This window comes from Aphanomyces invadans, assembly GCF_000520115.1.
Source record: "Aphanomyces invadans strain NJM9701 unplaced genomic scaffold supercont1.48, whole genome shotgun sequence".
Lineage (NCBI taxonomy): Eukaryota > Oomycota > Saprolegniomycetes > Saprolegniales > Verrucalvaceae > Aphanomyces > Aphanomyces invadans.
Window position 1 is genome coordinate 120,877 of NW_008580193.1, and position 21,663 is coordinate 142,539.

Below are 21,663 nucleotides of genomic sequence, written 5' to 3' on the forward strand. Positions count from 1 at the left end.
TGCGCTCGCCACACCGCCGCTCCCTCCACGCATACGTCCGACTCCCACGACCGTCTCTGAGCTCGTCGGCTTCCTCGTGCACAGCGCATGCATTGCTCTCTGACGATATGTTTCGGCAGGCAGGAATGCAGCACTCAATCCGTCACCTTCGCCGCCACTTGCCGCGGGATTCCCGTGCGGCGGCACAAGGCACATCGAACAGATCGATCTTTCATATTGGCTATGCTTTGTCACCGCCCGCCGTGGCACCACGCACGTACGAGACTTCGCCCAGCGCACTCACAATCCATCCGACTTTGGCGCTACGTCCAGGCGCCTTCTTGAGCTTCTTCTTGGCGCCGCCTCCATCGGCCGCGTCGAGTACGCCCAGACTCGACCACATCCGTCGGTTGGCCGTCGCCGTGAGCAGCGCGCGCTTCGCCGCCACTGCTTCCTTGTCGCATGACGTCAATGGTGCGTACACGCCGGACGAGACTGCCGTCGCGAGCTGCTTGGACGCGCGAGATGTCGCGATGGTGGCCGCGCCACCAAGACATTCCAGGACAGCTCCTTTCGCGACACCAGCACTCGCCGCGCTGGCTTCGATGCCTACACACAACACGCTCTCAACCTGGACGTGATCACGGGCCACACCTCCTTCCACGCCGCCGTTGCCATGGTGGTCGTCTAGCGGTCCCGTCGGCGCGGTTGTGCCGTCGGCTCCGGACGACGACTCTGTCGGGCCGAGGAGGGTCTCGGGCGGCGGGGCGTCGAGATCATTCCGTCGAAAGTCGGGCCGTTGGCCGTACGTGTGCGCCGCCGGCGTGCACTGGCACACGTTGTGGCACGCGCAGTGGGAAAAGTGGCACTTGGCGCCGCGTTGGCACACGCCTTTGTTTTGAAAGTCGTAGCACACGCCTTGGCCGGTCGGTCCGCCGCCGCCGCCGCTTTTTTTCCACTTTTCGATTTCGTCGGGCGCGAGGTTTGGCGGAGGCATCGACGACAGCGTCGGTCCAGTCGCGGTCGCTGGCGGCGCTTTCGACGGGTATTGGTGGTGGTGGTCCGTAAAGAAAAACTCGAGCTCGTCGCTGCGAATCGGGTCGTGCACGAGCGCTTTCTCGAGCGCGCCGACGTGCGCTCGCTCGTGGGGCCGACCCATGTCTTTTCGCACACGGATGAGCTTCCAACCACCTGCGACACAACTCGTGAGAGACGCTGTGACCCAGCGCACGCACCTTTTCGATACCCCACGCCGTGCACGTCATGGTGAAAGTTGGTGTGGCCGCTATTGTCGCTCTTGTCGTCCGACGGGATAAATGTCGGCATGTCCGGGTCGAAAACACACTCGATAATGCGGTGGGACACCTTCTTGTCGGCGCAAAAGTGGTCGTACGCGTCTGCATATACGGTTGACCATGACGTTTATGCGCTGGCGCCGCCACCGCGGCGCGGCACATACCTTGAGGAAACGTGATCCAGTCGTAGAAGACATTCATGCCTTTGTCAAACACGTTGAGTTTGAAAACAGGTTTCTTGGGCCTACAACGCGGGAAGCACATGCGAGAGAAAGGTGCTCGGTGTACATGCCGCGCCAGTCGACGCCGAGCTGGAAAAAGGCGGAAGCCGCGGATGGATACGTCCAGTAGTACACGCCTTTGCTGTGGCCAGGAGCGTACGGCAGCGAGAGCGGGATGAACATGAGTCCTGACGAGCACGATTATCGAGACCGTCGAGCACGAGCGGCGGTTCAAGTACCTGCGTGCTGGACGGCTGTGTTCGTTGGCACCGGTGTGAGCTGTCGGACCGAGCTCGCCATCTTGTTCAATGGTCGGTTGGGTGGGAAGAGCAGTGAAAACTGGCTCGGGGGATGGCCCTTGGCCATGGGAATTTTGAGCAGCGGACTGATGACCGAGTTCTGGATCGTCTAGAGAAGCGCATACAAGAAGCACGTCGGCACGACGCGCAGACGAGAAAAAGGGGAGCGGGTTGGATGGATACCTTGAGGCGGTCCTCGAGTTTGAGCGACATCACGGACACGCCGTTCATCGCAAGCATGTCCGAGATGACGTAGCACAGCTTGTCCTGGTTGAGCACAAGCGTGCCATCGAGAATCGTCCATACGTGCTGGCTCGGCTCGTTCTCACTGGCGTTTGCCATGGACTGCGGTCGGTCTTGTTGCCGCAGCGGCGCAAACAACCACGTCTCGCGGATCTCGTAGTTGTGTGCGATAAAGTAGCAACGTCCTGACACGAGAAGCGCCAAGTACCTACCATCCACGCATCAACGCCATGCCGGTGCATCGACCCACGACAGACACACACGCACCGGATGCCGGTCCATAGCGACCCCACGAGATACCCGAGGTCGACAATTTGCTTTCGATGGGACCGGAGCATGGGCATGCTCGTCGACATGGGCGCAAGTTCCCGCGAGTTCCATCCCAAGAGCGCATTCACACGGTCTTGCACAGCATTGCGTTGCTGGGGAGTTAGCAAGAGCCCGACTTCGTCCGGGATCGGCGCGACCGTCGCCGCGCTCATTGCACCGACGACAAAAACTGTCAAAATGGATATCCTCCCGTCAAAACCTCTACAATCGTATATGGGAGCAAAGACATTCCGCGTTTCGCCGCCGACGACACGATGCCCGAGACGTACCAGAAGCACCAGCGGTACATCCTGCGGCGGTTCCCGCCCTTCCTGGACGACACGATGATCGAGCACAACGAGAAGTTGCGACTGCTCTTCATCGTGCTCTGGTCCATGTTGATCGCAGTGCCCACGATTCTGGCAGCGTACACGTGCAACTACTTTGTCAAGGAGCCGCTGTTCTACTTCAGCGTGCTCATGGTTCTTTTCGTCCTCGCGCGCGCCTTGGTACGTGTGTGGCGACGAATCTAATTGTTGTCCTCATGACGAAGCTGTGTGTCGTAGCATCGGTATTGTGTGCGGTGGCCGGAAGGACATGCGAATCGTTGGAGCTACTGGGCGGAGGTACGTACGCGCAATGCATGCATTCTGTCCACCAAGCTTTTCAGCTTGATGAACGAACATGGCGACCAGATTGAGCTCGCGACGGCGCCGTACAAACTGAAGATATTGGGATACTACCATCGCAAGATCGACCACTTTCTCGGCCATTTCCCTCGTGGCACGACGGACGTCGACATCAACCGACACTACAACATTCGCACGGGCATCACGGCGCTGCTCTTCTTCGCCGCGTTCGTTGTCTCCACGGTACGTCCTGTCGAGTCATGGCGACTTGAAGGTCATGAGTGAACGACGTAGGTGCTGTTGGCGCACACGGAGGGTGACGACTACTCACAAGTGTTGATCTTGTACGTTTTGAGTGTCGCGTCCGTGTGCGTGCTCTTCTACCTTGGGAAGGTTCATTGCATAGAGCTTCCTCAAGTGATCTTGCTGCGCCATCGACCGGAGGTACGTCCCGCGATCGATCAGGTCGCAGCTCCCATGGCAATCACAAACACGGATCTGTGTAGTTCGCGTCGGATGTTCTGTTCAGTGAATTGCATGACGAGAAGATCCCCTTTGCTCAACCGGTGTCCGACTACTACACCGCTCGATAAAGCGGCGGCCGCGCCCGCTTTTGTTGATGTTGCCAGTTACATGTTGGACTCATGGTTAAATATTCACTGTCTTTCATTGGTCAAATTACTTCCAATTTCAGCGATTTAGAGAGTTTTAATTGGTTATACAGTGAATTTTTCTGAAAATGCCGATTCCGTTGGCTAAAATCCATCCTTGCAGCGCGGACTTTGAAATGGACGCGTGCCGCCAAATTGCGCGGGTGCGCGAGAACTGGGTGCGACAATGCGAAGCACATCTGACTGCTTTGACGCGGACGATGTCGAGGTATGCATCCATATGACGTCTGGAGCGAGTGTCTACGAAGCATGATGTGGTTTGGGGGATAGAGCACTCCCCAAAGACGAGCAAGACGAATTCGTCATGGCACAGTTCTTGTTTGCCGACATCGAGACATCGTGCGAACCGTCCCTGCCGCCCGACCTCGCCAACATGCACCGCGTTGTGCTCCAAGGGCGCTATTTTTTGCAGGTACTGATGTACGCCTCCCGATTTATGATGGCTGGAAGCATCCGCATTGCTCACAGCATCGAGTCACCCCCACATGCAGATAGTGGACATATCAAATGTTGCTGCAGGGCACGAACAGCGGCAAGAGGACTCGCCGAACCGCATGCTGAAGCTATGTCTGACGGATGGAGCGTCGTTGGCCTATGCGATCGAGTACGTTTTTGACCATTTCTGAAGGACTCAGCGTCCTTGCAGACACAAGCCCATTCGCCAGCTGAGCGCCAAGACTCCGCGCGGCACAAAGGTATTCATCCAGATGCGCCGTGCTCCGACTGATGGCGTCATGACATGCAGATCGTCATCGAGAACGTTGCAGTGCGACATGGCCTCCTCATGCTCACGTCGGCAGTAGTGCTTGGCGCGAGTGGAAACGATGCTTTAGAAGGTACCCCATCGGCGACGTCTCTATTGCCGAGCGAGTACGTCCCTGCGTCGACTTCTCATCACGAGTTACTTGGCAACCGTCTCAACCGAGCTGTCACAGACACGACAGAGCAGCGGCACCCCCGTTGCCACCTCCTCCTCCATCAGCTGCAGCAGCCATCGTCAACCCTCTTCCTCCCGTCACCATGCCAACTCCCACCCCTGACAAGCCGTGGGACGCCGATCTTTCGGACGAAGAGCGGTCGACCGACCCATCGATCCGCCACTTGTTCTACGAGCCACCACGCCTTGCCACGTCGTCTGCCCGACCCCGCGCAACGTCCAGCGCGCCATCTTCGACGTCGTCGCTGAAAGCCGCAGCGGATCCGATGACTCCGTTTACGTACCTCTCCACCGTCAACGTGGCAAGCGCATCTCGTGTCATCGTCAAGGGCTTTGTCAAGTCGGTCGTGTCCTTCCAGTTCCAAACGGGGGTGTACCAGCTCAAAGTGTACGTCGAAGATGCGACGCGGGCCGTCTTGGTCGATGTCGATCCCGTGGTAATCGTCCTCCCGATCGACACCGTTGACGACGTCCTGCGCCAGTTTGTCCAACAGCTCATGGGCGTGCCGTGCGCGACATTTGTCCACGCCATGCAGGCCAACACCCCACAAGGCATGCAATGGGTTGCGACCATGCAGCACAAATTGTCTGTGCTGGAAGGACGGCTGACCATTGATTTCACGTCGGCGGCGTGCCAGGTCGAGAATCCGTGTGGGTTCCAACTGACTCGACGCTGTTGTAGCCCACCCTTGTATCGAGTGAAGATGCAACGATCGCAACGACACAGGCGCTTCTAGCTCGGCTACAAGCAACGGCCTAAGTGAGTCTCGGTGGCTTTGGAAAAAGACGCGTGCAACATGTGTCGCTAGTTGGCACGCTTATCTTCGACAGCGGGCGATGGGGTGCGTTGTGGCGTGGCTGGCGTAAAAATCTTGGCAGCGTCCAGTTCTTGCATCAGTCGTGTGTACAACTCGTCCGCGTTGAACGCGAGTTGCTTGTTCGCTTGCCGTCGTTGGTACGAGATTACGATTTGAAGCATGAACGCATTCTCTTCGTCATATTCGAGCTACGTCCAACATGGCGTGCGTCACCACCACGATCCAAGCCGCCGCACACGCACCTGGACGGTCGGGACGGTCCCGCCCCATTCCTTTTGGAACTGTTCGCTCCACATGACCTTGGCGACCTTGACGTTGCCATCGTACACGTGGGACTCGTCCTACCGACGGCCGTCACCCCACTCGGTCGACGATACCATCCCCGCCGTGCGCTCGGGACCATCCATGGAACTCGACAACACCATGTCGTACCGAGATGTTTTTCGTCCGCAGGAACGTCGCCAAGAGTTTCATGTCGATCGGCACTTGCTTGGTCATGCGGATGGTCACGATGCCCTGGGACCGGTTCACGAACGTCTTGAGGAGAAAGAGGAGACCCGTCGCGACGGCGGCCCAAAAGAGCAAGCTCAGGACAAACCTGCTCAACACAAAAACGAACGGTCACGTCACCACCAGCGCTGCGGCGCGGTATGACGCACCACAGACCCGGATTGTCGAGAACGAGCGGATTCAAAAACGCTTTGGCCCAGTTCTCGTTGAGAAGGGACCAGTCGCCGGTGAACTGGTGCAAGATCTGAAACGCGAGCGAACCGGACAGGACGACTTGAATGAGCTGGAGCGTTGTCGCGGATCGCTCGTTGATCGTCTGGAGTTCGCACAAGCTTCGCGTGTGGTATCGAATGGCTTCGTGTTGCTTGTAGATGCGGTCTTCGCTAAAGATCGTGCTCATTTCGTTCAGGACAGCCAGCTCGTGCCGAGCGCCGTCCATTTTCTTCTCCAAGTCCTTCACCCGCCGCTTCAGCTGCGTGCTCAAGCTCTAGGGCAATCGACCACGATGAGCATGCGCACACAACGCGCCGTGGAATCGCGCGAAGATGGCCCACACACACGCGCGCGATCGAATTTGCAACTCGCCCTGTCAAACGATATACCGGCCCTCCCCCAACTCGACACCGGCAGACACGCACACAAGCTCGCATCGCGACGTACCCCAAGCTGGAGCCGTTCGTAGAGGGCCCGGCCCGCCTGTTCGGGGGGTTCCGGCGGGATCTCGGCGTCGTCGAGGGACTCCCGCAGGAACCCGAGTGTCTCTTCGAGCAGAATAATTTCCTTGGACAGGACCGCGAGGCGGCGGCGAATGTCCGACAATCGATTCGGGTCGCGCTCCGCGACGTCGATCATGGTGCGGACAGTCTTCATGTCGTCGACCACGATGAACACGCGCGCAAAGAAATTCTGCGTAAACAGGTTCATGGACTCGTACTCGAGGAACGAACACAGGAGCGGCTCGTGGTGGCGCGAGTTGGGGCCGGCAATGAGGAGGCCGAACGCGCCAAAGATGAGCGTGTCGTGCTCGGAAATGTCAAACGCTGCGCGGGTGTCGCCGATCACTTGCTTGAGCTCGTTCTCGTACTCGCCTTTGTCCATGTACTCTTCGGCGGTCAAGTGGGGCGTGATTTCGTTGGCAATGATCAAGTTGATCTTGTCGCGATTCGAATCTTCGTTCATAAAGACGAGGCCGAGGAGGCTGCGCTGGTACGCCGACAGGACCGAGTCCACGATCTGCGACGAATCCTTCTGAACGTCGACGAGGAGGCGCGAGAGATGGTCGAGCGAAATGTTGTCCTTGATACGGTCCATGATGGCTTCGACCTGCCGAACACCGACTGTCACAAGAGGGGATCGCACAGGAAGACGACGCACTTGCATGCCGTAGAAACACGACCCCGACGCCGTCAGCGAGCACCCGAATGTCTCGACTTGGACGACGCCCGGCGCTTCGGGGTAATGGATGTCTGCTTCAAAGTTGACGTGGTTTGTCAGCGAGTAGTCGAGGATGTGGACCGACGTGAGTCCCGGGTCGACGGAAATCTGCGTCCCCGTGGCATTGCCGTCGACGACCGACGTAAAGAACCCGCCCTAGACGGACGTTGGCGGGTTGCACCGGATGCCATGGGAAGCACACACGTACCTGGACGCGCTCGGTGGAGCCGAGGTTGCAATTGAGCTGGACGAGCTGGTTCGCGCCAAACGGGATAAACTCGGCCACGATGAGCGACACCGAGTTGAGCGTGATGATTTCGTCGAGCTGGTCCTTGATCGTCGAGTCGCTGAGGCCGCACTCGTGGGCGCGATGCGCGTTACTCAGGGTCGGCCGCCCGCCGCGCCGCAGGCACTGCGGAACGTACGCACTCGACACGTACGAGACCGTCTCGGTTTCGGTGACAGACGACACACGGCGATACCCGCTCTCGTTGTCGACGAGCCAGTATTCGTGGCCGTCCCATTCCACCCGCAGCAGGTTGCGCGTTCCTGGGGCGTAGGCCTAGACCAGGCACACCAGCATGACCCACGGCCGACCCGACAACTCCACGACGACGAGGGGTCGAATCGATGGCGCGTACCATGCCGTGGATGGGGGCCTTGTCGCTTTTACCGAGCTTCGTGATGAGTTCCTGGCCTTTCTCTGAGATCTGGTAGCACGTGACGGGCTGGTACGACTTGGACGCAAGCTTAAGCCCATTCAAGAGCTCTTCTTCGCGCAGAAAGTCCAAGTCGGACTTGCCTTCCTGCGAGATGTTAAAGTACTTGCGCTTGTTCTCAACGAGTTCGGACGCCGGCGCGTAGTCGTAGTCGACGGCCTGGGACACGATAGCTTCGTAGAGAAGCACGAGCAGCGCGGGTTTGCGGATCCATTCTTCTTTGTCCGTCGACAGGATCGCTGGCTTTGTGTAGAGGGAGATGAGGTACAACAACCGATTTTGGTTCTCCGTGAGGCCCTACGCACACACCAGATGAGATCTCTCCGCCCACTGTCGTGTGCCATACTGTGTCTTCTTCGTTGGTGTCGCTCTCGTCGTCAACGTCGTCTTCGTCTTGGGCTTCGACGGCTGCAAGTTCGGCCTTGGCGGCTTCTTCATCTATTGCGTTGGTTGCAGCCGGCTACGAGACATGACATGATCATCCAACCCAAAGGAACATGTGCGATGCCTGTGAGGAATAGCGGGGACGTACCTCCGCTGCGGACGTCTTTCCCGACGCCTTGGACGACGTCGGCATCGGAGCGTTACCTGTTTGCCGCTTGGCGCGTCGGGTCGGTTACGAAAGTGACGTCCAATTATAACTCCGAAGGTAGCATGTTATACCAAGTCGATGAATAAAATTGTTGGAATTTATAATCCTATGAGAAGCAAGTTTTTATAAATAACATCACCCATCAACATAGATGCATTTAAAAAATGCATGGTTGCAGTTTGTATTAAAGATTGGACATTTTTCATCAAGTCTAATGGAATTATAACAAACCGTTGTCAAGTGAGGAAGTCAACATGAAGACCTACGAGTCAAGCGACGGCCGGCATGAGGGTGGCGCGCTCGAGCCGCTGGACGAATGCGTCGCGATTTACGTCATTTAGGAGAAACTCGAGTTCGATCTCGTGGAACGCCGCGACGTAGTTGCATTGGACAAAGCCTAATCTGGAAGCAGACAAGCAAGGTGAGGGCGAATCATCCATAGTGTCGACACGAACCACACGTACTTGCGGAACAGGCCCAACGAAGCTTCGTTCGCTTCGTTGATCTTGCAGTAGAAGCGATGCACTTTCCAGTGTACGACGGCGTACGACATCATGAGCAGGACAGCTTCGCGACCGATGCCTTTCCCTCGATAACGCGCTTCCGCCACCATGATGTCGATTTCACAATTCGCCACGTCTTCGTCGTCGTTGAAGAACAAGTTGACGTCGCCAGCCATTTCGTCCTCGGTTTCCTCGTCACCTGCGTCATGGGCGAACACAATGAAGGTTGCTTTCGTTGGGTCCTCCCGCCAAGTCACCTGCATCTGTTGCTCTTCCTCCAGGGACAGCGGCTCCGACGCCGTCATCTCCAGCAAGAACGGATCCTTCATCCACTCGTGGTACTTGAGCACATGTCGGGCCGCGTACGGAACCAGCCGGACACGGTCTCCTTGAACCTTCACCGCAATGCGCATCGAACAATGACACAATATCACAATAATGGCGCGGAATTCGTCGACGCTAGCCGGATAAAATGGAATTATCCGTATAAACTTGAAAACCCGAGTATATGCAAAGGAGAGCAGCGCCGACGTCTCACGCGACTCATGCAGCTGGACGAGTATGCGATGGTGGAGGCAACGTGGAAGATGCGCTGCTCGTCCTCGTGGAACACGGATGGGTCCTACCAAGCACAGTGCTCTTCGTCGTAGTGACAAAGCACCCTCGACTCATAAAACGGCTCCGAGGTAACACGCACGTTGCGTGATTCCATGTGCGACGACGATCTCATTCCTTGCATGAACGATGCAGGGGGTATTCCTAAGTCGCTCCGCCGTGCGTGGTGGGTGACCATCGCGACCTCGGACAATACTGGTGACATGACGGCGCTTCTTGGACACCATCCCACGATATTGCCCTTTCTTGACACGACCGGTCTGGACGGCATCATTCTCCGAGACCTTGACCGTACATTTCCGTTGGAGCCGCTTTTTGCATCGACACATGGCCCCGCCCTTTTGGCAAACGTCCTCAAGGCCGTGTCCGTGCATGTGCCTGAAGTTGGATACTGTCAGGGCATGAACTTCGTTGCCGCCAAGCTGTTGCTGTTGTGGACATCCATCGATTCATCCATGTTGCATGTGGATCGAGACGCTTTTCATGTCGTGTCGTTCGTCGTTCGCCGACATTCCGCGCTGTGGTCCCCTGGTATGGCAGGGTGCGTGCACGCCTTCCCGATCGATTATCATGGAGCTTGCGCCTCGTTTAGGCTGCGCAAACGTATATATGCCCTGCATAAGCTCATGGCGCTCCACTTACCGCGGCTCAACAGCCACCTGCACTCGATTGGGATGCACGCTGGCTATTTTGCCACGCAGGTGCGTCGTTCGAGATGGAATTCCTCTGACACGTCTCACGTCCGCGATGGTGTGCATTTTGTAGTGGCTAGCCACGTTGTTCGCACGCATCTTGCCGCTCGAATTGTTCGCGCATGTTTGGGACCGCTTCCTCGTTGACGGGATGAAGATGCTGTTCCGCGTCGCCTTGGTTCTACTCGAGTCGATGGAGCCTGCCCTACTCAAGGCGTCCGACATGAACGAAGCCAGCATTCTGTTGTCGCGCAACCCGACACTACCCCTGGCGCCATCCGACGCCACCTCGACGGACTGGTTTGTGCAGGCCGCCATGCAATTTAAAGTCACTCGGTCGATCCTGGTCGACCTGGAGGACCAACGTCACGTAGAACTTGTCCACCGGTGGTCACATGCTGCAGACATCGCGATAGGTTCCAGCGCTCAGAAGGACGACGACTTGTTCTACCCTGAAGTGGACCCGAACGCATCCAACGACGTGTCGAACCGGAAACCCCTCGACATGGACCAGTTGTGCCGCGACATTCAAGGCCTGGACATTGCGATTGCGTCTGACGTAGCCGTCTTTCGACACAAGATCGAACAAGTCCATCGCGCTGCCGACGCCGCCGTCGTCGCGTACATGTCTGCCGCCGCCATGTTCACGGAAGCCAGTTACCGCTTGGACGAGCTCGTGGAAGATCGAGATGGCCCTTTCGAGGATGACGACGATGGCGACGACTGCGACGAACTCGTGACACAGGAGCCATGGTACCGACGCGCATTTGCGTGCTTTGACGTGGGTGGACGAATGTTGAGCCACGTGAAACTTCGTGGGGATGACATGGACAGTGTTGGTCGTTTTCACGCGAGAAGCACGAGGGCGAGAAGGCGGTGGCGTCAGCAACGCAAGGATACAGCCGAAGTAGAGTATGCGACCCGCAGGCAGCAGTTGATGAACGCGCAAATTGAAATGGACGAACTCCACACGTTCAAGACCAAAGTGACGGAGCAATTCTTGGCAATCCTTACAGAGTCTGAGCGAGACAAGACGGCAGTGCTCAAGCGCCACTTCGGGGACGACACCAGCCTTCGATAATGTACAATAGAAACACGGGGTGGCCTATAGAAAACACTTACATCACCACAAGCTGAGGGGAATCAGCGTCTTGACTCGCTCAAAGAGAGGGGCCAGACTTGGAGGAATCGTCCTTGACGCGCCGCCTGTTCTGACTACACAGTCCTTCGAGTTCGCGAAGAGAAGCATTCCATCCGTCGACTCTTTTTCTAGGTACATGCTGTCGCGCGTAGTTCGTCGAGGACGCTCTACCTATCCCAAGGACTGCATCTACCTGTGCCAGTTGCATCCTCAACAGGCGCCATTGACGGAGTCCTTGCTCCCGTGAGAATGCGCGAAATTTGAATGTCAACTCTGTATGAAATATATTGAAATTGCTTCGAAATAATCGTAAAAATTGGTGTTTTAGGTCGTTTTTACGATATATTGAAAAATATATCAAGAAGTATGCACTTTCTTTCCCGCTCCAATTCACCGCCATGGCACGGATGCTGCCATCCCGACGAAGCATCTCGAGCAAGGAACCCAAGGAGGTACCCCATGCGCACTCTCGATCATGAATCGCTCACGTAACATGTGGCACAAGTTTCTTCAAGACGTCATGACGCAGACGTTGGCGGCACTCCAGAAGAAGGACGTGTATGAGCTCTTCGCGCGTCCCGTCGACGTTCGAGCGGTATGTTGACAGAGCAACATGCGTCTAAAGTAGTTGCGGCCAGGTCCCAGACTACTTGGACAAAGTGTTGACGCCAATGGACTTCTCCACGATTCAGGAGGTTCGTGCAACGTCAACGAATCATTTTTGCCTTGTCGGTGCATGAACGATCGAACCATGTGTAGAAAGTATCGCGACGGCAGTATGCCTCGTTTGACGAATTCAAAGTCGACGTCGTCGTTGTGTTCAACAACGCGCAGAACTACAACATGGAGCACACAGTATACTTCCGTGAAGCGACAAAGCTCGCTCAGATAGCAAATGTGCTCTTCCACGACGCCGACATCGCGTTGGACGCAAACAAGCGGCAGTACCGTGCATACTCTTCGACTACAAGTTCATCGACAACGAAGAAGCAAAACAACCTTTGCACCATCGTTGATGAGTCTGCGTCCAACGCCCCAGACACTGAAATGGAGATGGTCCCGCCGACATTCGATCTCGGCATATTTCAACCTGCAGATCCACTGCCGCCACAGCAAGACGACTATTTGGCTGATAACGACAAAGATGGCGACGAATTGTTTCATGACATGGTCAGTCCATCCTGGCATCGTGGTTCTGTCGAGGATGCAATCGATGACGCCCGTCGAAGTGTTCGCAGGACTTAGACGGATATCACACCGACGACAGCTACGTCTTCGATGGTACGTCACTGCTAGAATGCCACGAGTTCCGAATGTCCATGATCTCTCGTAGCTGTGATTCATGATCCAGAACACGACCCACATGATGATGCCATTGCTGCGAATGCCCTTCAAGGGGTCGATGATGTTTCGGACATCGACTCGGACGACTCGTCGCTTAGTGGTAAGTACACTTGTTGCTGGGTTGAAGATTGTTCATGATTTCAATAGATGGGATTGACTTCATGGACGATTTCGCGACTCGATCAGGCGCTCGTGTCGAAGCCACAGCACCACCATTACAATGCCATGGCCCTCCCGACAAAGAAAACATCGTTCCAACTGTTTCCACGACCAAACAGGTCCGCTCCTTCCCTTAGCATGTCGACATTCCACTGAAATGGATACAGGCGCGGCATCGGCAAGACAACTCAGGATGGATTCCGCGCAAGCGCACGACGGCGAGTGTGGCTCTGTCTCAGCCCGGTAAGCGCCTCTCGCCGTCATCGTCGTCGGCGCCCAAGAAGACACCGTACAAGAGCATATTTGGACTGCATCAGCCGCTCCCACCGCGGTCGCGGCAGGCGCTCATGGACGTCTTCGTCGTCCATCCCACGACGGACTCATCATGACCGCGTTTTCGCGCGCCGACGATTCAACGTGATAATTTAATGAAATGTATTCAGATTTGTATGCTCCTTGTCGCCCAATTCAATTCAATTGAAAACGACGCGGGAAATCGCCGTGGATTATCCGGATACGGTGGTCACCGCGGCAGAACGCGCGCGCAGTGTTGAATTCGCGGCAGTAGGCTCAAGCGGATCCGAGGACATTCCCAGGAGAGGCACGCAGGATGGCGTACGTAACGCTGACGAACATCACGGTGCTGGACAACCCGACAGCATTCACGAACCCGTTCCAGTTCGAAGTCACGTTCGAGTGCGCGCATCCCCTCGAAGACGACTTGGAATGGAAGATCACATACGTAGGCAGCGCCGAGGACGAGAGTCGAGACCAGGTACTGGAAGAAGTGCTGGTTGGACCGGTGCCCGTGGGCACAAACAAGTTTGTGTTCCAGTCCGAGCCCCCCGATCCGAACAACATCCCCGAAGAAGACAAGGTTGGCGTCACAGTCGTGCTCGTCACGTGTTCGTACAAGTCGCGAGAATTTGTCCGTGTCGGGTACTACGTCAACAACGATTACACAGACCCCTTCTTGCTGGAGAACCCTCCTGCGGTCGTGGACATCCATAAGCTTCAACGTAACATCTTGGCAGACAAGCCTCGCGTCACACGATTCCCCATCGATTGGGCACCTGGTGCGACTGGTGCCGGTGCATCGGCCGTGTTTGATGAGAACATGAACGCGTCCGACTTGAACGAGATGGACATGCTCAACGAAGAAGAACTAATAAAGGCCGCTGCACAGCTTGACAACCTCCACCCGGACATTGTGATCGAGCCAGAAATGGAAGACGACGAAGATGGCATGGAAGGAGATGCGAATGAAGAAGACATCGACATGGACGTGAACGAAGGCGACGACGATGACGACGACGTGGACTCGGGCATCGAGTTTGAAGAAGACTTATAAATTTATCCACAAATACCATACCCACTCCAACTCCGTCATCTCCAGTGGCGTCGTTGGTGCTTCAAGCATCGCCGATACATCTCCACTTGCCCACGAAATATTTTACTGCACCATGAATTCAACATATACCAGCGTTTTGTATTGGGCTTGCCAACGGCATGGAAGGGGATTTTTCTCATTTTCGCGAGATTTCGAAAAATTAGAATATGGAAATTTTTGGCGGGAAAAGAAATGTGTCATTTTCGGTTTATCGAAGGCGGTACGTCATGGTTTCGTCGAGGGTGGACGCGCCGTCAAAGTGCACCGAGATGTCGATGTCAAGGTCGCGGGGGTTGGTTGCGTTCGGTGCGCATGTCAGGGTGCCTTCGATAACGTCACCGGGGAAGCACGTCAGCGCATGGGAAAGGTAAAACACAGTCTGCTTCCAATGAGTGTACTTGGCGCGAGGTCCCGTAGAGAACGAGATCGGTTTGTGGCAATGGGTGAATGCACAGTCAAAGTATGCCACCAAGGCGTGGCAAAAGTCTTGTCGCGACACCACGAGCGAAAATGGCGAGGAAAATGCCAAATCTTCCTTCTTCACCGTCGCAAGATCAATATCCTGATGTGACGTCATGAGCAACTTGGAGTTAAAAAAAGCGACAACGTACGAGAATTGGCGTGGCGTTCGACATGATTGCATCGCCGTCGACTGTGTCGACCAACGGCTCTAACATCGCGATTTTCTTGATGCAGCTCATGTCGAAGCCGTACACGTTATCCCAAACTACAGGAAATGCACACTCCATCAGACAAGTGCACGGAAGGAAGCAACACGTACAATCGATCTTTTCGGATTTGTATTGGCCGTCTTCAATAGCCGCAAGGAAGAGCACGGCTTTGTCGGGGAAGAGCAGGCCGCCAGGAGCAAGCCACTTGTCGCGGGCATACAGGACCGTATCGAGCATAGACTCGTACAAGAGAAAGTACCCCATCCATTCGGAGATGATAATGTCGACGTGGGGAACAGGCAGCTCCATGTCTTCAACCTTCGCCTTAATCAGCGTGATGCGGTCGCTAAAATCGTTATCCGCGATGATCTGTTTTGCTTGCGTAATGATGCCAGAGCAGTCCACACCATAGACGTGGGCCGCCCCTGCTTTCGCTGCAAACATACTCAGAATCCCGGTGCCGCAGCCGACGTCGAGCACAACCTTGCCTTTGAACAAATGCACGTTCTGGAGAATGGCGTTCATGTACGTCTTGGTGCGCACCGAGTCTTTCAGCATCTCTTCGTGGATGCCAAAGTGCGAGTACGAATCAAAGTAGTAATCCTTGCTCGTCATGCCTTCCACGGACGGCGTCGTCGCCGCGGCGGCCGGGACGTCCTTCGTCTCCGACATCTTTTTCAAAACCAGATCGCCAACCAATCGCCCCAACTGCTGAAACTTTCATACTTTAGTCAAGATAAAAATGGGCTACCCGCCCATGGGCGGGTAATGCCATTCCCAGTCGCGCGCTTTCAACGCTCGCCCGACCCGCACTCCTGCATGGAGGCGACATGGAAGCTTCGAGACGACTCCAGCGATCAAGAAGACGCATTAGGCACACTTGTTCATGAAGCTGCACGCCTCGTTTGTGCGATGGCATTCGTAGCTTGGTGGGCAGGTCCATAGAGGCTGATACGAGCTTCGAGAACGGACAATTGAACCGTTCAAGGACCGAGATTGAGCTGTTCGAACCAATCTGTTGGACATGTTGTCAACACAGTGCACGCAGGCACGCTGAAGTCCATCCTTCTTGGACGCTTTCAGATGAAGACATTCGCGGTACCTTCTTCCCAAGTTCTGCAATAGTCAGAGTACCAGAAGGGGAACATCATTCAAGGTATGACGACGGGGGAAAAAGAGCCACGCGAGGTTCTCCAGTGCGTAGATGCATTGGATTATGGTTTATCGTCCACAGCCTCCGAGGCCTAAACCCATGCTCGAAGCAGTTGAGGAAACTCCTTACAACGCACCGCGGTTGCCCGTCTTCTTGCCACCCTTGGGGGCGTTCTTGATGACTTGCTTCTTTTGGGGAGCGGGGGCGGCGGCCTTCTTGGCCTTGGCTTGGTCCTTGGCTTCCCTGTACACGTAGGCGCAATTGTAAGCCACGAGCGAGTGTCTCCATATCATGACAGGGCAACGTACTTCAAGGCAGCGTCACGGGCCGCAGCGCGGAGCTGGGGCTTTTGGTTGCGCTTCTTCTTGAGTTCGTCCACGGAGACACCGACGATAGCACGTTGGATCTTGGTCGTCTTGCGAGCGCGGCGACGGCTGGTTTCTTCCACCTGTCGTCAAAACATGCACACAATGAATGTACATCCGTCGTGCTCGCCTCCGTCGCTAACGCGACAGACAGCGAATGGACAGCGTACACGAAGCTTCTTGTTCATGCGGCGCCAGCCAAGCGTCCAGTGAATCTTGGCAGGCTTCTTGCGTTGCAAGAAGAGCGACTTGCACTTGGAGTTCAACAACGTGTACGCGTTGCCGTCCTTGCGGACGAGACGGACACCGTGGCCGGGGTAGATACGGCTTTCGCTAAAGGCGCAGGTTTCGGTCCTACATCGTATCCCTCGTCAATCCCCCGCATCGAGACGCCTCGGCGTCGTACTTGATCACCATGATTTAGTCTTGAGGATGCTGTGGAATTAAAGCCAAATACTCAATAATATATGGGCTGCCGCGAACACCAGTCTTTTCGGGGCCGGTTTTGGTTGGCTCTGGTCGAGGAGGCCATCCGCGGCGAGGAAAAAAATATCACTTGGTGTTTGTATTGTCTCGACGGCCATGGCGGCGTATTTAAAACCCACCTTCCTGGCAGGCGAACATTTAAAATCGGATTTGAAATGCAGGCTGGAATTAGTGTGCATCGCCCGAGGATTTAAAATTCCCGCGATCCCACGTTTCACGTGAACAATACGTGGCGATCCGAAACGTTTAAAATGGGTTTGAAATTGAGGGATGACCGGAATTCGTGTGAGTGGTCCGATGCGTGAAAATTCCACGCGACGGCGCGTGCTTCCCAACGAGTTTAAAATGAGGATGCGTCGAAATTAGTGTGACGCGAAGGCCGTTATGAATCAAAGCCGAAGAACACGACAAGGTAGCACGCCACGAGCGCGAGCAGGAAGAACCAGTAGTACGGCGACGGCTTAATGCCTGAGATGAGGTACACGGAGTAGTCGGCGGAGGCAGACACGAGCGTCAACGCGTTGGTGAAGTCGAGGGGTCCAGGCGCCTCATCCCTAAGCGCACGTCAACGAGGCATGTGGGACAGAGTGGTCGTACGTGTCAAAGGGAAAGAACGCGATCCCTGTGGACGGCAAGAAATGTGCAGCGGTCGTGCTCACATGAGACAATGAGTCGATGCTGTGGACCACGACTTGGCCATCACTCGATCCACTCGCAACGTGCATCGCACTACTCAGGACGTTCGTCGTGCCTGCAACGTGCGTGGAATGGTGGCACGCACCTCACAGCCAAAGAGCATACGATGGTGTCTTTGACTGGAATGGAGTAGATTTCGTCTACTGTGCACCGCCCTCGATTATCCAAGACACAGGTCCACTTCGACAGGTACGACGACCCTCGCGCAGGCGTCTGCACCGTCACAATCACGTCCTTCTCGTCCGAATTCTTCTTCCCAGCGCTGGATGACGGCAGAGGAACAAATTGGCATCCTCGGTAGACAAATTTGCCTCGGTTTTTGGCCTTGTCTGGTTTTTGGACGTTTAGTTCGCCCGCCAACGGCATCGACGCCGCTTTCTTCCACGTCCCGTTGATAGAAGCCCAAACGAGGCACTGCCCGTCCTTGGCGCATGACACCACCTAGTGTTCCAACTGTCAGCCTCGGAAAGATCCCGAACGCTCATGGCAAGTTCGCCACAACTGGGCTTCGTCTCTGTATCATCATGTCCATCGATGGGGCGGTGCCGCAATACCTTGGCGCTGGACGGGTGCCACGACAGGTCGTTGATGCATCCGTTGTGACCCTCCAGCAAGATGGGTTCCGACACTTGAAACGCGTCGCGGTACTTGTCGTCAATGTCGACCTCCGACTTGGACGGGGGAATCGTGAGAATCCACAGTCGGATGATGCCGTCTTCGCCGCCAGTAATAAGGGCTTCGCCGTCCGGACTGAACTTGACCACGTTCTAATGTTCACGTGAGAAGGCCGACGATGTGAGTGTGGCGACGTGCTTGGTAGCTGTCTTTCTCCGCAAAGTCGGTCTGGAACTCCACGACAAAGCTTGACGTGGGCGAGTCCCCACTGGTGGCGCGATAGATGGCAGTCTTGTTGCCAATAGTCACTGCAAGCAGTCCTCCCTACCATGGACCGGCTGTGATTACGCGACGAACCAACTTCGAGTCGTGGGGCAGTCGTAGTCTGTACCTTGCTCCCGATCGCGACCCCAGACACCAATGCATCTTTTGTGTCGATGACGAGAAACGGGTCCAACGACGGCGGTTCATGACCTCCTGCTGCTGTCGGTGGAGAAGCTCGAGCCAATGTCTACACCCAACGACGCACGTCGGACAACAGACACTCCATGCAACGTGACCTACCACACAGTTCTTGATGCCCGACTTGACGGCGCCACCACCACCTGCAACTGCAATGAACGGTTGTCCTTGCGCATCGCGCTTCCAGTCGATGCCGAAGATGGGGTACTTGATGCTGACGATCTTTCCTTCCGTCGATGACATGGGAACTCCGTGGAAATGTGTCGAATGGTCGACGGATGTGCCGCCGGTTGAATCTACCCTGATCTGTCCGGGTAAATGGTCAGTTCCACACCTATGGAATAATATTTTGGTAAATGCATTTATTGCAACTATATCAACAAACCAGCACCAAGCCTTCCACGCCTGCCCCCGCATCCACCCTATGTGGGCATGCCGCCTGGAGTCGCTTAGGGGTTACCTCGGCGTAGTCCAAGATATCGAACTCCGACCTTTTCCAGTTCAATCGCCACGGGGACGACGACAAAGACGCGCCGTCTATATATTCATTCGACTGCTGTGAAGACAAAAACGTGTACGATAATTGCTGCAGTAAAATCCCAATCATGCGAATCAATATAATACAAAAAAGTCAAGTAGACTTGAATTTCGTATAGGCTAAATTCAAAATGGACATGTAACTTGCAATTAAGATCGTTATCATGTCTGCATGGAAATGATGTATTTGTTATTACTCTCATTCGAAATATCAAAAGATATTTACGTCCTGGATAAGTTGGCATATGTCCGAGATACATTCATTAACAGTACTAGTACACGTTTTTGTTCGTAAAGTGGAATCCGGCAAAGGGAATCGCGGCATCCTCTACTCGCTTGTCGCTGGACGCATGGCGTGCGGGTGGGACGTCGACTTACGGCAGGTGGAGCACAGATCGAAGTCAAAGCACGACCTACTCATGGAACCAGCAGCCTGAGGCGGAGGTGTGTGACGACTGTCGGGACGAACGTGCAGGAGAATCGTGCGTCGACAATCGGCTGGTTGCATTCGTCGCTACGCAGCTACGTGAAAAGCAAAAGCGTATCAAACCCACGGTACCAGTGGAATGCATCGGGAGGAGACTGAGGGTGTTCTGCCGTTGGGACGTCATCCAAGACGTGGCACCCTTCAAAACAGTGGCGATTGGGAGCGTGCATGTGCGTCGGCGACGGCGACACCCGTCCGTCCATAGCTGTTATCAAGTACTCGACGATCGCATCACTCGGTCCAAGACATTCGACATCAAAGCCGCGGTGCGCCAGCGAGCGCCTCGGTCGGACCGACTGCATATTGACGAGGATTTGTGGTACCGCGTTCAAGTAGACTGGAATGTCCGCAACGGGGGACACTTGCAGCGACGTTCCCATCACGAGGACTAAGTCTGCCTACATCGACGTCAGCATTTGTCCTCTCCGAAGGATCGTTCAAAGCCACGTTGGGCAATCCAACCTTATTGCGGTCGAGCGGGAGTGCATGGCGAGTGGCGTCTTGCAGGGTTTCGCCGAAAAAAGTAATGTTTGGCTTGAGAATACCATGGATGCAGTGCGGGCATCGTGGAATGACGCCATCTCGTTGACAAGACTGCAGCGCAGCGCTCGTGTCCACCGTGTAGCTACGTCAGTGTGAGCGCATTCTGCCCTGGGCGACTGTGGCAGTTTACTCGCACGACATGCACGACGACGTCGCTAGCGTGCCATGGCATTGGATGACGTTGGTGACGCCTGCGGCCGCCTCCAGGCCATCCACGTTCTGCGAGTACACGCGAAGGAGTTGGTTCTGGTCATGCAGCCGCCGGAGGAAGCGATGAGTCGGCGACGGCGTAAACGATCGGTCTTCGCACATGGTGGAGGGCGCCATTGGCAAAGACGAACAGTTGATGAGGAGGATTGGTGCTACCTTTGAAGAACGCCGCAGCAAAGCGGAAGAATGGCATGGGGTTGGATCGGAAGAAGTCCATGTCGAAGAGCGACTCTGCATCGGGCAGCTGGCAACGCATGTGAGAAGTTCGCGAAGTCGACACATGTCGACGTACATCCAGTCCCATGTCGTTTGCCAAAGCATAGATGCCATCTTTGGATCGGAAGTCGGGGATGCCGCACGAGACACTGATCCCGGCGCCAACCACGACAACGATGTGCTTGGCTTTCTTGAGCGCTTGCACAGCATCGTCCAGAGATTCAAGTCGAGGTAAAGGGGATGGGGCTGCTTCCTTGGATGTGACGGCGATGCACTGCCCCGCACAAGTGAGAGACGAGCAAGTGACAGAGGAGGGACTCGTACAGCGGCACAACGATGCGACAGGACGTCAGGAGTCAACCTCCTTGCACATGGCAGGTGAAACCTACGTAATGACATCACCCTCGAGCGCCTCATCTGCTTTATCTCATCACGATGGGAATTCTCACCGATTGGGGCAAGTTGAACATGCACGTAGGGCATTTCCCCTCTTCGATCCTGCTTCGCACATGTAGCAGCACCCTCTCTTGTTTGCTTGTTTCTTGCGAGGTGCCTCGTCTTCTTCGTCGTCGAAGTCAGGAACTGCTTGGCCTGTGTGAAGAACGGCGTAGTTGACGGCCTTGCGCTTCGCGCTCCGCCACCGTCGCGCGCGCTCGCTCATGCCAATATAATATGTAAGAGGTTCGTTCCCTTCCAGAATGTTGGTCGTTCCCCTCGACGGA

General features: G+C 55.6%; 12 protein-coding genes across 31 annotated transcripts in view; 5 read left to right on the forward strand and 7 right to left on the reverse strand.

Moving 5' to 3' along the window:
• H310_13199 (hypothetical protein) overlaps positions 1-2,519 on the reverse strand; it is a gene marked incomplete at both ends in the record, with an annotated part of 3,703 nt that extends 1,184 nt beyond the window's left edge. The window contains 8 exons of the mRNA XM_008880601.1: positions 261-588; positions 634-1,170; positions 1,215-1,376; positions 1,439-1,518; positions 1,563-1,683; positions 1,735-1,903; positions 1,978-2,245; positions 2,305-2,519. Of these exons, the coding sequence (XP_008878823.1) occupies positions 261-588; positions 634-1,170; positions 1,215-1,376; positions 1,439-1,518; positions 1,563-1,683; positions 1,735-1,903; positions 1,978-2,245; positions 2,305-2,519 (1,880 nt within the window). The remainder of the gene's footprint in view (positions 1-260; positions 589-633; positions 1,171-1,214; positions 1,377-1,438; positions 1,519-1,562; positions 1,684-1,734; positions 1,904-1,977; positions 2,246-2,304) is intronic.
• An 82-nt stretch (positions 2,520-2,601) lies between these two features.
• Positions 2,602-3,671, forward strand: H310_13200. Of its 2 annotated transcripts, XM_008880603.1 has the most exons (5): positions 2,602-2,855; positions 2,913-2,972; positions 3,042-3,218; positions 3,270-3,419; positions 3,482-3,671. In XM_008880603.1, the coding sequence occupies exons 1-5, from the start codon at positions 2,622-2,624 to the stop codon at positions 3,566-3,568; spliced, it is 708 nt and encodes a 235-aa protein (XP_008878825.1). In that variant the 5' UTR covers positions 2,602-2,621; the 3' UTR covers positions 3,569-3,671. The 2 variants fall into 2 exon arrangements, with proteins under 2 accessions (XP_008878825.1, XP_008878824.1); XM_008880602.1 differs by having other exon boundaries at positions 2,913-3,218.
• A 264-nt stretch (positions 3,672-3,935) lies between these two features.
• Positions 3,936-5,707, forward strand: H310_13201. Of its 2 annotated transcripts, XM_008880605.1 has the most exons (7): positions 3,936-4,058; positions 4,138-4,250; positions 4,293-4,341; positions 4,392-4,516; positions 4,582-5,020; positions 5,066-5,221; positions 5,266-5,707. In XM_008880605.1, the coding sequence occupies exons 1-7, from the start codon at positions 3,951-3,953 to the stop codon at positions 5,341-5,343; spliced, it is 1,068 nt and encodes a 355-aa protein (XP_008878827.1). In that variant the 5' UTR covers positions 3,936-3,950; the 3' UTR covers positions 5,344-5,707. The 2 variants fall into 2 exon arrangements, with proteins under 2 accessions (XP_008878827.1, XP_008878826.1); XM_008880604.1 differs by having other exon boundaries at positions 4,582-5,221.
• On the reverse strand, positions 5,265-8,680 carry H310_13202 (hypothetical protein). Its single transcript, XM_008880606.1, has 10 exons — positions 8,597-8,680; positions 8,411-8,524; positions 7,987-8,361; positions 7,554-7,907; positions 7,286-7,501; positions 6,572-7,234; positions 6,061-6,398; positions 5,834-5,999; positions 5,644-5,742; positions 5,265-5,589 (listed from the first exon to the last, which is right to left on the reverse strand). The coding sequence occupies exons 1-10, from the start codon at positions 8,639-8,641 to the stop codon at positions 5,389-5,391; spliced, it is 2,571 nt and encodes an 856-aa protein (XP_008878828.1). The 5' UTR covers positions 8,642-8,680; the 3' UTR covers positions 5,265-5,388.
• Positions 8,681-8,808: 128 nt separating this feature from the next.
• Positions 8,809-9,593, reverse strand: H310_13203. Of its 2 annotated transcripts, XM_008880608.1 has the most exons (3): positions 9,121-9,593; positions 8,923-9,058; positions 8,809-8,867 (listed from the first exon to the last, which is right to left on the reverse strand). In XM_008880608.1, exons 1-2 carry the CDS (start codon positions 9,570-9,572, stop codon positions 8,926-8,928), a joined length of 585 nt encoding a protein of 194 aa, XP_008878830.1. In that variant the 5' UTR covers positions 9,573-9,593; the 3' UTR covers positions 8,809-8,867; positions 8,923-8,925. The 2 variants fall into 2 exon arrangements, with proteins under 2 accessions (XP_008878830.1, XP_008878829.1); XM_008880607.1 differs by having other exon boundaries at positions 8,809-9,058.
• Positions 9,594-9,660: 67 nt separating this feature from the next.
• On the forward strand, positions 9,661-11,862 carry H310_13204 (hypothetical protein). The gene is made up of 4 exons (XM_008880609.1): positions 9,661-9,845; positions 9,910-10,315; positions 10,367-10,475; positions 10,540-11,862. Exons 1-4 carry the CDS (start codon positions 9,668-9,670, stop codon positions 11,545-11,547), a joined length of 1,701 nt encoding a protein of 566 aa, XP_008878831.1. The 5' UTR covers positions 9,661-9,667; the 3' UTR covers positions 11,548-11,862.
• Positions 11,863-11,990: 128 nt separating this feature from the next.
• H310_13205 (hypothetical protein) lies at positions 11,991-13,558 on the forward strand. 4 transcript variants are annotated; one of them, XM_008880611.1, is made up of 8 exons: positions 11,991-12,059; positions 12,113-12,202; positions 12,246-12,302; positions 12,367-12,777; positions 12,846-12,888; positions 12,941-13,051; positions 13,099-13,229; positions 13,278-13,558. In XM_008880611.1, exons 1-8 carry the CDS (start codon positions 12,006-12,008, stop codon positions 13,497-13,499), a joined length of 1,119 nt encoding a protein of 372 aa, XP_008878833.1. In that variant the 5' UTR covers positions 11,991-12,005; the 3' UTR covers positions 13,500-13,558. The 4 variants fall into 4 exon arrangements, with proteins under 4 accessions (XP_008878833.1, XP_008878832.1, XP_008878835.1 ...); XM_008880610.1 differs by having other exon boundaries at positions 12,837-12,888; positions 13,278-13,554; XM_008880613.1 differs by having other exon boundaries at positions 12,837-12,888; positions 12,941-13,229; positions 13,278-13,554.
• Positions 13,559-13,664: 106 nt separating this feature from the next.
• H310_13206 (hypothetical protein) lies at positions 13,665-14,608 on the forward strand. The gene has a single exon (XM_008880614.1). It carries the CDS (start codon positions 13,721-13,723, stop codon positions 14,459-14,461), a length of 741 nt encoding a protein of 246 aa, XP_008878836.1. The 5' UTR covers positions 13,665-13,720; the 3' UTR covers positions 14,462-14,608.
• A 65-nt stretch (positions 14,609-14,673) lies between these two features.
• H310_13207 (hypothetical protein) lies at positions 14,674-16,308 on the reverse strand. The gene is made up of 3 exons (XM_008880615.1): positions 15,282-16,308; positions 15,112-15,227; positions 14,674-15,062 (listed from the first exon to the last, which is right to left on the reverse strand). Exons 1-3 carry the CDS (start codon positions 15,841-15,843, stop codon positions 14,709-14,711), a joined length of 1,032 nt encoding a protein of 343 aa, XP_008878837.1. The 5' UTR covers positions 15,844-16,308; the 3' UTR covers positions 14,674-14,708.
• A 1-nt stretch (position 16,309) lies between these two features.
• Positions 16,310-17,197, reverse strand: H310_13208 (hypothetical protein). The gene is made up of 4 exons (XM_008880616.1): positions 17,096-17,197; positions 16,860-17,043; positions 16,633-16,772; positions 16,310-16,567 (listed from the first exon to the last, which is right to left on the reverse strand). The coding sequence occupies exons 1-4, from the start codon at positions 17,104-17,106 to the stop codon at positions 16,450-16,452; spliced, it is 453 nt and encodes a 150-aa protein (XP_008878838.1). The 5' UTR covers positions 17,107-17,197; the 3' UTR covers positions 16,310-16,449.
• Positions 17,198-17,521: 324 nt separating this feature from the next.
• On the reverse strand, positions 17,522-19,284 carry H310_13209 (hypothetical protein). Its single transcript, XM_008880617.1, has 7 exons — positions 19,051-19,284; positions 18,878-18,997; positions 18,685-18,810; positions 18,426-18,638; positions 17,957-18,312; positions 17,773-17,904; positions 17,522-17,729 (listed from the first exon to the last, which is right to left on the reverse strand). The coding sequence occupies exons 1-7, from the start codon at positions 19,189-19,191 to the stop codon at positions 17,558-17,560; spliced, it is 1,260 nt and encodes a 419-aa protein (XP_008878839.1). The 5' UTR covers positions 19,192-19,284; the 3' UTR covers positions 17,522-17,557.
• A 439-nt stretch (positions 19,285-19,723) lies between these two features.
• H310_13210 (hypothetical protein) lies at positions 19,724-21,630 on the reverse strand. Of its 14 annotated transcripts, XM_008880618.1 has the most exons (9): positions 21,391-21,630; positions 21,266-21,326; positions 21,018-21,215; positions 20,882-20,969; positions 20,646-20,817; positions 20,435-20,597; positions 20,045-20,370; positions 19,955-19,999; positions 19,724-19,898 (listed from the first exon to the last, which is right to left on the reverse strand). In XM_008880618.1, exons 1-9 carry the CDS (start codon positions 21,600-21,602, stop codon positions 19,814-19,816), a joined length of 1,350 nt encoding a protein of 449 aa, XP_008878840.1. In that variant the 5' UTR covers positions 21,603-21,630; the 3' UTR covers positions 19,724-19,813. The 14 variants fall into 14 exon arrangements, with proteins under 14 accessions (XP_008878840.1, XP_008878850.1, XP_008878844.1 ...); XM_008880628.1 differs by having other exon boundaries at positions 19,724-19,999; XM_008880622.1 differs by having other exon boundaries at positions 20,045-20,597.
• Between the last annotated feature and the right edge of the window lie 33 nt (positions 21,631-21,663).

Coding starts and splice junctions, on each gene's coding strand:
- H310_13200 (XM_008880602.1), top strand. CDS start 2,622: ATGCCCGAGACGTACCAGAAGCACCAGCGGTACATCCTGCGGCGGTTC. Junction 2,856..2,912: donor TCGTCCTCGCGCGCGCCTTG/GTACGTGTGTGG, acceptor TGTGTGTCGTAG/CATCGGTATTGTGTGCGGTG. Junction 3,219..3,269: donor CCGCGTTCGTTGTCTCCACG/GTACGTCCTGTC, acceptor TGAACGACGTAG/GTGCTGTTGGCGCACACGGA.
- H310_13201 (XM_008880604.1), top strand. CDS start 3,951: ATGGCACAGTTCTTGTTTGCCGACATCGAGACATCGTGCGAACCGTCC. Junction 4,251..4,292: donor TCGTTGGCCTATGCGATCGA/GTACGTTTTTGA, acceptor GCGTCCTTGCAG/ACACAAGCCCATTCGCCAGC. Junction 5,222..5,265: donor TCACGTCGGCGGCGTGCCAG/GTCGAGAATCCG, acceptor ACGCTGTTGTAG/CCCACCCTTGTATCGAGTGA.
- H310_13202 (XM_008880606.1), bottom strand. CDS start 8,641: ATGCCGACGTCGTCCAAGGCGTCGGGAAAGACGTCCGCAGCGGAG. Junction 8,362..8,410: donor ACACCAACGAAGAAGACACA/GTATGGCACACG, acceptor GTGTGTGCGTAG/GGCCTCACGGAGAACCAAAA. Junction 6,000..6,060: donor CTCGACAATCCGGGTCTGTG/GTGCGTCATACC, acceptor TGTGTTGAGCAG/GTTTGTCCTGAGCTTGCTCT.
- H310_13203 (XM_008880608.1), bottom strand. CDS start 9,572: ATGCGCATTGCGGTGAAGGTTCAAGGAGACCGTGTCCGGCTGGTTCCG. Junction 9,059..9,120: donor TCGTTGGGCCTGTTCCGCAA/GTACGTGTGGTT, acceptor GTCTGCTTCCAG/ATTAGGCTTTGTCCAATGCA.
- H310_13204 (XM_008880609.1), top strand. CDS start 9,668: ATGCAAAGGAGAGCAGCGCCGACGTCTCACGCGACTCATGCAGCTGGA. Junction 9,846..9,909: donor ACTCATAAAACGGCTCCGAG/GTAACACGCACG, acceptor TGAACGATGCAG/GGGGTATTCCTAAGTCGCTC. Junction 10,316..10,366: donor TGGTCCCCTGGTATGGCAGG/GTGCGTGCACGC, acceptor CGCCTCGTTTAG/GCTGCGCAAACGTATATATG.
- H310_13205 (XM_008880610.1), top strand. CDS start 12,006: ATGGCACGGATGCTGCCATCCCGACGAAGCATCTCGAGCAAGGAACCC. Junction 12,303..12,366: donor ACTTCTCCACGATTCAGGAG/GTTCGTGCAACG, acceptor AACCATGTGTAG/AAAGTATCGCGACGGCAGTA. Junction 13,230..13,277: donor CTGTTTCCACGACCAAACAG/GTCCGCTCCTTC, acceptor AAATGGATACAG/GCGCGGCATCGGCAAGACAA.
- H310_13206 (XM_008880614.1), top strand. CDS start 13,721: ATGGCGTACGTAACGCTGACGAACATCACGGTGCTGGACAACCCGACA.
- H310_13207 (XM_008880615.1), bottom strand. CDS start 15,843: ATGTCGGAGACGAAGGACGTCCCGGCCGCCGCGGCGACGACGCCGTCC. Junction 15,228..15,281: donor CAAATCCGAAAAGATCGATT/GTACGTGTTGCT, acceptor CATTTCCTGTAG/TTTGGGATAACGTGTACGGC. Junction 15,063..15,111: donor CGAACGCCACGCCAATTCTC/GTACGTTGTCGC, acceptor ACGTCACATCAG/GATATTGATCTTGCGACGGT.
- H310_13208 (XM_008880616.1), bottom strand. Junction 16,773..16,859: donor GCATGAACAAGAAGCTTCGT/GTACGCTGTCCA, acceptor TTTTGACGACAG/GTGGAAGAAACCAGCCGTCG. Junction 16,568..16,632: donor GCCCGTGACGCTGCCTTGAA/GTACGTTGCCCT, acceptor CTACGTGTACAG/GGAAGCCAAGGACCAAGCCA.
- H310_13209 (XM_008880617.1), bottom strand. CDS start 19,191: ATGTCATCGACGGAAGGAAAGATCGTCAGCATCAAGTACCCCATCTTC. Junction 18,998..19,050: donor CGGGCATCAAGAACTGTGTG/GTAGGTCACGTT, acceptor CGTTGGGTGTAG/ACATTGGCTCGAGCTTCTCC. Junction 17,905..17,956: donor GTATGCTCTTTGGCTGTGAG/GTGCGTGCCACC, acceptor CGTCCTGAGTAG/TGCGATGCACGTTGCGAGTG.
- H310_13210 (XM_008880618.1), bottom strand. CDS start 21,602: ATGAGCGAGCGCGCGCGACGGTGGCGGAGCGCGAAGCGCAAGGCCGTC. Junction 21,216..21,265: donor TGTCGCATCGTTGTGCCGCT/GTACGAGTCCCT, acceptor TGTGCGGGGCAG/TGCATCGCCGTCACATCCAA. Junction 20,598..20,645: donor TCGTCGTGCATGTCGTGCGA/GTAAACTGCCAC, acceptor ACACTGACGTAG/CTACACGGTGGACACGAGCG.